This window comes from Malania oleifera, chromosome 4, assembly GCF_029873635.1.
Source record: "Malania oleifera isolate guangnan ecotype guangnan chromosome 4, ASM2987363v1, whole genome shotgun sequence".
Lineage (NCBI taxonomy): Eukaryota > Viridiplantae > Streptophyta > Magnoliopsida > Santalales > Ximeniaceae > Malania > Malania oleifera.
The window spans coordinates 19,595,917-19,608,544 of NC_080420.1; the positions used below are offsets into that span (position 1 = coordinate 19,595,917).

The 12,628-nt window shown below is 38.6% G+C and overlaps 1 protein-coding gene across 1 annotated transcript; it reads right to left on the reverse strand.

Annotated features, from left to right (window-relative positions):
• Positions 1-11,586: 11,586 nt before the first annotated feature.
• Positions 11,587-12,051, reverse strand: LOC131153711 (uncharacterized). Its single transcript, XM_058106159.1, has one exon. The coding sequence runs from the start codon at positions 12,049-12,051 to the stop codon at positions 11,587-11,589; it is 465 nt and encodes a 154-aa protein (XP_057962142.1).
• Between the last annotated feature and the right edge of the window lie 577 nt (positions 12,052-12,628).

Below are 12,628 nucleotides of genomic sequence, written 5' to 3' on the forward strand. Positions count from 1 at the left end.
TTTCCTATAACTGCCAAAAAGCCAAAAACTAGCTAAAAGACCTTGCCCTGAATTTGGGATGAAATCCAACTCTGTTTTCCCGATGATCCGCTCCGGCAGATTTGCAAAGAACTCCGCCAGGAGTGTCGCGGTAGCTTCGAATGGTCGATCCGGCGATTGGTTTGGCCGGAATCGAAGAGAGAAGGGAAAGGGAGACGTAGAGAGAGAGAGAGAGGGACGGTGAAAATGATAAAATATCCCGGTTTCCCTCCTTTTATACTGCCAGATTCGTCGACGAGACATGTCACCTCGCCGACGAGTCTTTTATAAAATTCGTCGACGAAGCCCTGTATTCATCGACGAAATTTAGAGCAGCTAGAAACCTCTCTCGGTATTTTCTCGTTGACGAAGCCCTGTGAAATTCTGAAGACCTTTGTCAATGAGACCCTGTGTTCGTCGACGAAGTTGGGCAATTTCCTAAAATTATTTTTATTCTCCAAAATGCAATGTCATCGACAAAGTCTACGGCCTCCTTCTATTTCTGTTTCTATTTTCTCTCCCTCTTTATTTAAATTCTATTATTTTCCGGGTTACTACATTCTCCCCTCCTTATAAAATTTCGTCCTCGAAATTTACTATCTGAATCTCTATCTATACTTCCATCATTCTGTAAAGAAAAGGGTCTACTTATTTTATTACCTGCCCTCACTTATGGTGGAGGAATACCGTGATTACATGAGTGGTTCTAGGAAATTACACGTATAAAAGTAAAAACTATCTACTATCCAAGATCAATACATGTACCTGCAAAAGAAACTTATCTAACTATTATACTTTACCTGTGTACCTCTATTCCTCTTGGAACAACTGTGGATATCTCTATCTAATCTGCTCCTCGAGTTCCCAAGAAGCTTCCTCTATAGCATGATTCCTCCACAAAACTTTAACTAATTGTATTTCTTTAGTATGTAAAATTTGAACCTTCCTGTCCAATATATGTACTAGTACTTCTTCGTATGCTTATGAATTCTTAAGCTCTATCTCTGCATAGCTAATGATGTGGGATGGGTCTGGGACGTATTTTCATAACATGGCAACACGAAACACGTCATGGATACGAGCCAAAGTTGGCGGCAAAGCTAGCTTGTAAGCAACTGACCCAATTCTCTTAAGTATCTCAAAAGGGCCAATGAACCTAGGGCTCAACTTGTCCTTCTTCCCAAACCTCATAACTCATTTCAAATAAGCTATTTTTAGAAAAACATGATCACTACTCCAAATTCCAGTTCCCGGCGGCGAGTATCTGCATAACTTTTCTACCAACTCTATGCTGCACTGATCCTATCTCGAATAAGTCGAACTTTATCACATGCTTGCTGAATTATCTCTAGACCCAAAACTCGCCTTTCGCCTACTTCATCCCAGAAGAGAGGAGATCTACATCTCCTAGCATATAATGCTTCATAGGGTGCCATGCCGATGCTAGCCTGATAACTATTATTATAAACAAATTCAACTAACTGCAAAAACTGAATCCAGCAACCTCCAAAGTCTAGCACACAAGCACGAAGCATATCTTCCAATACCTGGATGGTTCTCTCAGTCTGACCATCAGTATGAGGTTGGAAAGCTGTGTTGAATGCCAGCTGGGTCCCTAGTGCCTCCTGCAAACTCCTCCAGAACCGTGATGTAAAACATGGATCACGGTCCGAGACTATGGATACCGGCACTCCATGGGATCAAACAATCTCTTGTATGTAAATCTCTGCTAACCTATTTATAAGGTAGTTGACCTTTATAGGCAGAAAATGCGCTGTCTTCGTCAATCTATCAACTATCACCCATATGGCATTCTGACCATGCAACGCTGGCGGTAGTCCAATAACAAAATCCATGGATACATGATCCCACTTCCACTTGGGAATGAAAAGTGGCTGCAATTGACCAGCCGGCCTCTAGTGCTCAGCTTTAACCTACTGGCATGTCAAACACTGCTGCATAAACTCTGCTATCTCCCTCTTCATACCACTCCACCAGAAATAATCTCGCAAATCTCTATACATTTTCGTACTGCCAGGATAAACCGTGCATAGAGACCTGTGTGCCTCCTCTAGAATCGTCCTCTTGATGCTATCATCTGTAGGCACACACAATCTGATGCGAAATCTTAAAGCCCCATCATCAGAGATACTGAACTCCTCCCCCTGGTCATCCTGTACTCTGGCAAACACCTCCACTGACTCTGGATCATTTCTCTGAGCAACTTTAATCTTCTCATACAATGTGGGTTGTACGACCAAACTGGAAATAAGTGCCCGAGAATCATCCTCCACTAACTCCACACCGAGTCTTTCTAAGTCCATCTGAATCGGACGCTGAACTACTGCTGCTAACTGTGTTGTATCTCCTGACTTATGCCTCAACGCATCGGCTACCACATTTGCTTTACCTGGGTGGTAACTGATGGTGCAGTCGTAATCCTTAATGAGTTTCAACCACCTCCTCGCATATTCAATTCTTTCTGTGTAAAGAAATACTTGAGGCTCTTATGATTAAAAAATATCTCATCATAAAGATAATGCCTCCAAATCTTCAGCGCATGTACAACCGCAGCCAACTCCAGATCGTGGGTAGGGTAGTTCTTCTCATATTCTTTCAACTGCCTGGATGCATATGCCATCACCCGACCATGCTGCATTAGCACACAGTCGAGCCCTTTCAAGGACACGTCATTGTAAATAACATAACCATCGCCACCCGATGGAATCGTCAGTACTGGTGCAGTGACGAGCTGCTGCTTTAATTCCTAGAAGCTTCTGCTCGCACTCTTCATCCCACACAAATTTGGAATTTTTCCTAGTCAACCGCGTGAGAGGTCCTGACAATGTTGAAAACCCCTCAACAAAATGACGGTAATAACCTACCAGCCCTAAGAAACTCCTGACTTCTTGCACATTTCTCGGCCTAGCCCAATCTACCACTACATCAATCTTGCTGGGATCCACTGAAATACCGTCCCCTGAGATCACATGGCCTAAAAATGCCACCTTGCCAGAACTCACACTTGCTAAACTTAGCATAAAGCTTCTCCTACTTGAGACTCTGCAATACCTGCCTTAAATGTACCTCATGCTCCTCGAAACTCCTCGAGTACACCAGTATATCATCAATTAAAACTACTACAAACTAATCTAGATACTAGTGAAAAACTCTGTTCATCAAGTCCATGAACACGGCCGGGGCATTCGTCAAACCAAACGGCATAACGAGAAATTCATAGTGCCCGTACCTGGTCCTGAAGGCAGTCTTCGGGACGTCCTCCGCTTTTACTCTCATATGATGATACCCGGATCTGAGGTCGATCTTGGAATATACCCATGTATCCTGGAGCTGATCAAACAAATCGTCTATACGGGGTAGAGGATATTTATTCTTGATAGTAACTTTGTTGATTTCTCTGTAATCGATGCACATCCTCATGGACCCGTATTTCTTCTTTACGAACAACACTGGAGCTCTCCATGGTGATACACTAGGTCATATAAATCCCTTGTTCAATAAATCCTGCAACTGCTCCTTTAATTCTCCCAATTTTGTTGGAGCCATTCGATATAGGACCTTAGAGATCGGCGCAGTCCCTGAAGGTAAATCTATAGGAAAATCTACCTCGCGCATAGGAGGCAACCCTAGTAGCTCCGCTAGAAAAACATCTAGGAATTCTCGTACCACTGGGGTGCTGTCAATCTTTGATTCATTGTTAGATGCTTCTTTCACAAATGCTATAAACCCCTGACCTTCATCCACGAGTAATCTGTTCGCCTGCATGGCAGACACCAGCTGTGTTGGAGTATGTACCCGTGAACCAACGAATCTGAATTCTTGCTCTCCAAGAGGTCTGAAAATTACTTCTTTCTGGAAGCAATAGCGTGATTGGCAGCCAACCAGTCCATACCCAGTATTATATCGAACCCACACATATCAAACATAATAAGATCTGCTAGTAATACTTTTCCCTGAATCTCTATCGGATAGCCTCTAAGTACCCTCTAACATCTGATCACTGACCCTGATGGTGTAGCTACCGACAGTGCTATATCTAATGACTGGGTCTCATTCTCAGATAATTTAACATAAGATGCAGAAATGAATGAATGAGTAGCACCCGAGTCAAAAAGAACAATAATTGGGTATGATAGAACAGTAAATGTACCTGTCACCACATCCGTAGCAGCCTCTGTATCTCCTGGCGTCAGAGCATATACCTGTGCTGGGGCCACATTCCTCTGCTGGCCACCCTGAGGTGCCTGATATCCTCCCCTAGCTGCCTGATGTCCTCCCTGATAAGGTTTGGGAGTTGGGACCTGATCCTGCTGACTTGGGAACTCACGCATCATGTGACTGAGTCGCCCGCAACGATAACACACTCCCTTGCCTACCCGACACTCTCCCAAATGATGTCTCCTGCATGTCTGACACACTGGGTAAGTCTATTCACCCTGGTTCCCATGAGGTCTTGCCATCTGCCTCTGGTCACCCCTATCACGACCACCTCTCCATGGACCCCTACTGAAGCCAGCCTGAAAACCCTGAGGCGTAGGCCTCTTCCTCTAACTCTGAGCTGCTACACCCATCTAAATGTCACTCTCAATAATCGCAGCTCTGTCTACAACCTCTTTAAATGTCTGAGCCCTAAAACCAATCACCTGCTCAAATAGATTTTGCCTCAACCCTTCTTCAAACTTCATAACCTTCTTCTCTTCATCAGGTGCTAGATGTGGAGCAAAATGTGACAACTCGACAAACCGAGCCGCATACTGAGATACAGTCATCTGCCCTTGTACCAAATGTAGGAACTCTCCTGCCTTCGCACTCCGAACGATAGCAGGGAAATACCGCTCGAAGAACATATCCTTCAATCGATCCCACGTCACTGGAACTGGAATCGGACTCTGCTCCTCTATCAGATGCGCTGCTTTCCACCAGCGCTTCACCTCCCCTATCAGTTTAAAAGTAGCAAATGCTACCTTCTGCTCATCTGTACATGGAAGCACCATCAATGTCTCCTTGATATCCTGAACCCAATTCTCCACTATAGTCGGGTCATCACCTCCAGCGAAGGATGGGGGCTTCATACGCATAAACTGCTAAATCGAACAGCCACGCTCCCAAGAATTTCTGGCCATCTCAGCCATCACCTGCTGAGTGACACTGCGCAGTACAGCATCTGTATCTCCTCCACCGATGCTAGAAGGTTCTAGCCTGTCCTCCCCAGCATTCGTGCCACTACTTCCTGGGTCCATCCTGAAACAAGAAACACACTTAAGTACTTTATCTCCTATAGGGACCTATCTTGTGCCAACTCAAAATTGACTATCTTCCATAACCTTAACTCAATATCCAGTTTTATCACCTAGACACACGACCCGACAATAGTTTATTATGGTTTTCCTGAAATCGTCACCCCAGGAAAAGCACAAAAACCATTACAGAAATCCTGCACCCAGACACAGAACAAACCCCAAATCCTTTTTCCTATACTCTGCTATTACTTCTGCTGCATTCTAAAGTCTACAGAACCTAGCAAACCTAGGCTCTGATACGAAACTGTAACGACCTGCTTAATTAACTAATGTTTTTTTTTTTTTTTTATACTATGAAAATCTACATGCTCTGATACCCTACTGAGTTATGCCCATCCATAAACCTAAACAGTAAGAAGCAGAAACTGAATAAACATAACCATAAACCATTATATACAATACAAAACCAATACCAGGGTACTACCGTGTTCCCCAAAATATACACATATATCTATTTTCCCAAAAATTTCCTCAACTATACGAGGATGTACAAAAACACTCCCAAAAACATACCCACTCTCTGGCAGGGCACTACTAAAGCCCCTTTATTTGTGAGCCTGGTCTGCTCGCCTACCTGGATCACCTGAAAAATATATCAACACTGGGATGATCCAACGCTCAGTAAGGAGAAATATGTTATTGCTAGTGTGTGGCGAATGAGCTACCATATATATATATATATATATATATATATATATATATATATATATATATATATATATCATGAAATCTGTTTTCATATACACATGAATAATAACTGAGTACAAAAGTACAGTACAAATAATAGAATACCACCCCTTTTTCCTATTGCTTAACATGACAGTATTATGGTTATAATTCAAATACTTCTAGTGTACATAAGTATAGTCCCTATTATTGTAAATACGTACGTATGTAATAGTAACTCAAACTGTTCCTTGTGGCTATCTGTGTGTCATGACTTGCCCTCCTCATGACAGGGTTGTGCGGCCCGTAGGCTGGATTTACCCTGGCTGGCCAACCAAGAATAAATCACTGAACTCCGTCAGTCGACCTGCCCACCTTAACCCATATCTAGATGGGAACCAAACCTCTTCAAGGGCCTAGGTGGTCGACTTTACCACATATTATCTGAATAGGTGGTTACACTAAATAAGTAACATAGTATCTGTAGCAATAGTACTATGCTCTATAGCTGCAAGTCCAACAGGGTCTGATATCATATAATATATTTCTATTTATATATATATATATATATATATATGATTTGTCATGATTTTGAAGTACTGAAATAATCATGATGTTGTATAAACTATAATTGTAATTCATACGTAATACTGAGAACTGAATAATCATAATACTGAAATTCGTGTAATCATGGTACTGAGATCTGTATAATCATGATACTGAAATTTATAAAATCATGAAACTAAACTCGTAAAACATATCCCTGTACCATATACATATTCACAAGCCATACCATACTAAATACATAATTTTCGTAATTAAATAAATTGTATCATATTATAAGAAATGCCTAGCATAGCATATTTCCCTTACCTGACTACTGAAAAGCCTCTAGGGAATACAAGCCTAACACCCGCAAGGCCTCCTACAAAACACCCTGAAACCAACATATGCTAAAACATAATATCAGTATTTTTCTGTCTATATCATTTCCTATAACTGCCAGAAAGTTAAAAACTAGCTAAAATGTCTTACCTTGAATTTGGGATGAAATCCAACTTTGTTTTCCCAATGATCCGTTCCGGCAGATTTGCAGAGAACTCCGCTAGAAGTGTCGCGGTAGCTTTGGATCGTCGATCCGGCGACTGGTGGGGCCGGAATCGAAGAAAGAAGGGAGAGGGAGACGCAGAGAGAGAGAGAGAGAGAGAGAGAGAGAGAGAGAGGAGAGAGGCGCGGTGAAAATGACAAAATATCCCGGTTTTCCTCCTTTTATACTGCCAGATTTGTCGACGAGACACGTCACCTCGTCGACAAGTCTTTCATAAAATTTGTCGATGAAGCCCTGTATTCGTCGATGAAATTCAGAGCAACCGGAAACCTCTCTCGATATTTTCTCGTCGACGAAGCCCTGTGTTCATCGACGAAATTCTAAAGGCCTTCGTCGATGAACTTCGTCGACGAGACCCTGTGTTCATCGACGAAGTCTACGGTCTTCTTCTGTTTCTGTTTCTATTTTCTCTCCCTCTTTATTTAAATTCTATTATTTTCCAGGTTACTACAACAATGCACATCAACATGATAGGAACTATAAGCTCAGTGATGTGAAAGTGTACAATCTACACTCACTATAATGTGTGTTCTCAAATAAGCACAAGAGTGTATACTAAAACTATCTTTGAAACTTTATATCAATATATCTCAATCATAAGTATAGGGTTTCAAAGATTTCTACCAAGAGTATTCTAAATATCTCAAAACAATTTTCTCAATATTCAAGCATAAGGAGATATTCAAAAATAAGTTTGTAAAATATTTTTGCACACAAAAATATAAGCCCGAATGAATCTTGCAATAACAATGCAAAGACCCACTTACCTATAGAATGTTTCCCACACAAGATTTATCAAATTAAATTGTTGGAAAAATCCTTGCTTAACCTTCAATATGAAAATCAAATATCTCAAACAAGATTTTCAAAAGCTCAAGCATAAGAGATATTTTTGAAAAACAAGCTTTGTCAAAAAATATTTTTCTTCACGACATAAGACAAGCTTTTGAGTCTTGCAATGAGAATGCAAAGACTCACTAACTTAAGAAGGTTTCCCACAAATGAATTTATGAATTAAATCACTGGGAACACCTCTAGGCTTACTCTCACTAATATTAAAATCAATGCACTTATATGAGAGTATAAGCACGTATGAATTATATGGAACAACTCAAAATACTCTTTCTCAAAAGGGTTTTGCAGTAGAATGATCAATAAAAGAGTATATGACTTTGACTATGAAGAATATGGAAGTAGGGAAGATTTTGGGTAATAAAATTTTCAGAGAATTTTTTGCTAATCTAAAGCCCTAATCATACCTTAATTTTGCAAATGAAAGGCTATATATAGAAATGAGAAGAATTATAGTCGTTGGGGACATATATGGTATTATTAGGATTGTTTTAAATCATTTTAACACAATTAACCCTATTTAAATATTTTAACCGCAGTAAAAATAATATGGCAACTCGAGAGCACTGGTTGACCGAAGGCGAGGTTCGGTTGACCGAGTCTTTCAAGTTCGGTCGACCGGGCGAGATTTGAACTAGAAGTTCGGTCAACCGGTCAATGGAGTTCCAAAGCAATTTTTCTTTTCTGCGTGGTTCGGTCGACCGTGAGGTTTTGAACTAGGTAGTTCGGTCGACTAGACCATTGACCAGACACACGTGGGAACTCAATTGACTAGGTGGTTGACTTACGATTTGGGCTCGGTCGACCGTATGATCAAATGGTTAACTCAAAGGAAGTTTGGTTGACCAGGTAGAATGAACTGGGCATGGCTCGGTCAACCAAGTAGTGGTCAAATAGTTGACTCGGTCACCGGTTCAGTTGACCGACATATATGTACTTGTGAAGTACGGTCGACTGAACATGCATTTTAAGTGCATTTATGTTCTATTTCCTTATGTAATCACCCTATCCATATAAGCATATTATGTTTATGCATACATGAGTGTCCTAGGGTCATTTTAGGTCTTTTTGAAGATACCAAAAAAATTTGGCGTCGGTCAATCGAAGGGTGATCCCTAAAATCTTTCTAAAGTCATGATTTTGTGTAGGGACCTAGAGTCGTTCTAAGGTCTTTGAGTTTTGTAGTTCCTATATGCATGATATGCATTAAATATTATAAATCTTTCCTACTTAAATATTATAGACTCGAATTAAATAATAATGAAATACAATAAAAATGATTTTCAGGGTTTTCAAGTTTTACTTCATGTGTCATTACTGTATCTGCTAATATAAATCTGCACATGAACTAGATAGCTATTAAATACTTGAGTATTTGTCATTATCAAAACCGGGATATGACCCATAGGGTCAACACAATACAAAAAAATAATAAGTATATGCATTCATTGTATTTTATCTATAAAAAAGATACGTAAATAGTTAAATACAATATTTCACATAATTTTAATTAGAACATTCTTGCCAATCATATCCTATATTTTTAAGGTTTTTCTTGTCCTTATGAAACATGTTTTCTATCGCTCCTCTACAAATTTAACAAATTGGAAAGAAGGTAGTATTTCTATAATTCTTCGAAGAAAATTAGAAATGAAAAATGAAATTAGTTTCTACAAGTGAAATGTGCCAAACCATTTTTTTTGTTTTTTTTTTTCCCAACTTTTATGTACAAAGTTGCAAAAAATAAAAAATAAGTTGGCAATTTTGCAATTCTTTAGAAATCTAAACATGAAACTTGTTTCCACAAACAAAGAAACCCTAAGGTCTGTTTGGAACTTGAAAAAAAAAACTAAGAAGAGAAGAAAAAAAAAGAAAGAAATTTCTAGTTTCATATTTGGTTGTCAATGAAAAAGAAAAAGAAAATAAGATATAATGCAAATCAATATCAAGTAATTCATATTATGCATCATTAACATTTGACATTCCTTAATTTTTAATCGTATAAGAATAAAATTTGTTTTTAATAGTATTTGGATTTGGAGAAAAAATACAATGAAAAATAAATCTCCTTATTATTTTTCTTTTCTTTCCTTTTTTAAAAAAATAAACCCTTAATCAAAACGGAGCCTAAACTTCTTTACATTGTTTCTTTTCAATTTTTTTTTAAAAATTTTAAATGTAACTAAGAGTTTTAGTTTATCATTTTATAATAAGTATAAACAAGTAAACAACATAAATTTAATTTAGAACCTATTCAATAGTGCAAAGTAATTTCATTTTTAACTTTTCAGTTTTACAAAAAATAGAATTACGGCTCTTTTTATTCACAGAATAGTTACTCCTTATAATAAGATGAAATATAGTGAGATTTTGAGAATGTAGGTTTTAATAACTATTTCTTTTATGTTCATTATTATTTCATTCAACATGTAATAAAAAGAAATATACATTTTTATAATGAAATTTGAAAATAGTTATTCTTTATCTATACTTTATTATGAACTTATAAAAAGTTTTACATTATTATTTGTTTTGTATTATCAACATACTTTTTTTTTATATAACTAATTGTCATTAATCTATTTTAATCTAAACCAATTGTAAGGTTAGTTTTCTATTTTTTCTACATTTGCCCCTTTTCATTTGAAAGGCTTCTCTAGGTAGGTCATTAACTAGGTTAATAATCTATGCAAATTAATAGAATTAGTGCCATGGAAGAGTATCTCGAGAATAGGCCCTACTTGACTAGATCTTTGCCATACATGAGTAGTTGGCATGATTTCATTGGTTGAGAAGGATCTAATTTTTTCTCCTCTCCTACACCGTGCACTAAGTGATCAGACTATTTTCTAAGTGCACCAGAGTAATCACACGGGATTGAGATACAAGCATCCAAAATGCTAGCGGAGCCATTTTGATTTTTGAGAAATAGAGCTACGGGTGTGGGGCCTCGGGTCTACAAGAAATTATGTGGGCCCAAAGAAAACTCACCTAATTATGCAAATCATTTAGAGGAGGTCTTTGAAATGTTTAAAATCTTAAGAAAGATTATTAGGATTTTAAAAACATGAGGATACGTGAGCATCTTTTTAATAACCGTCTATGAGGTTAGAGGAATGTGAGTCTCCCAAATATCAAATATGAGGAGAAGTATATGGAATTTTTAAAATCTTAAGAAAGATCCTTAGGAGTTTTGAAAGTTCAAGAGAGGCGAATTTTTTTAGGGCAAACTTCAGGAGAAGTCCATTTAAGAAGATTATTTTGTGTTTGGTAACATGACTTTTGAGTCGTAAATTTAGATTTGTAAAACTTTTTTAAAAAATATAAAATTATATTTAAATTCTTGCAAATTCAAATTTAAAATTAGAAATTCATTGTCCTAACATTAATTCTTTCCATACAAAATAACAAGCCAGGCTTAAAAGTAAAAACTGCTTTGACACCAACTTCACTCCCTCTGCAGATCGATGGACTACAACTGAACTTCTAACCTTCACAAAACCCCATCTCAAACAAATGATCAAGAGAAAACAAAAAAAAAAAAAATCAAAAAGCAAAACCCCTCCAGAGTCTCTAAAACTCTCGTGGAGGGCAGAACAAAATCCTGTTAAGCCCAACTCCTCACTCCACTGTCATGAGCTGCAAAACTGATTCCCTCGACTGTTTCCTCATCTCTTCATAGAATCTCTCAATAAACCTCTCTGCTCTCTGATCAACATTTGAGTCGTCTTCTTCATCGCCGGAATCCAGAGGCTCTGGCGAGTACTCCCTCGCAAAATTAACAGCCCCATTTTCAATGGCGGGCAGTACTGCTGTGTCCAGCTCCAGCGCACAACCTCCATCTCCCCACCCAGCCCTCGACCCCCAAAAGCACCTGCTGAGACAGAAGAACAGGGAATAGCTATCTTTACCATTTCTCTTATCGAAAAGAGCCTTCCTGCGGTGCTGAAACAGAGGAGCACTGTTTGAAGGAGAGAACTGGTACTCTTGAAGAAAACCATAGTTGTAGTGCTTCAGCAGCTTGAACTTCCTGGCTCGCCTCGATTTCTTGAGAAAACAGAGATTTGGGGCAATGGGTTTTGACATTTTCGTCAATAGAATAGAGAATTTCAGGAAATTTGAGACCTTACGAAAAATGGGCAGTCTCCCTTTGGGCATGATTTTTGGAATCATGACGAAGGAAAAGATGAAATTAAAGATTGTACTGGTACTGATGAACCCTTTTCGAGCCTATGAGTGTTTAGAAAGGTTGATGAGCATCTTGGGATTGTGCGGGTTGGTGTTTTTAACGGTGGAAAAAGCCAAACAGTACAGGGCTCTGTACAAAGGATGGTGGGGATGGGGTGTGGAGCTATTTTTTTTGCCCAGCTGTAAAATGGAGGCTGGTCGGCGGCCAATGGAATTTGGGCTTATTTTTTTTCAGTGGGATATAAGCACATAGCCGTTGCCAGTTGGCCGTCGCATGACCCAAGATTTGAATTAGTTTTTTAATCGAGGTGAAAGGGCCGGGCTTTTTGGATTTAGGGTGTGGATGCCCTAGGTTGAGTATTTGAGGGTACCCTTCATTTTGTACTTTTAGGGATCATTAATATTTCATGTTTTCTATTTCAAATTTTTTATAATAAAAAATAGATTATAAAAAAATAATTATTTATATTATTGG

What these genes read in the sequence shown, in the direction of transcription:
- LOC131153711 (XM_058106159.1), bottom strand. Translation starts at nt 12,051, where the DNA reads ATGTCAAAACCCATTGCCCCAAATCTCTGTTTTCTCAAGAAATCGAGG.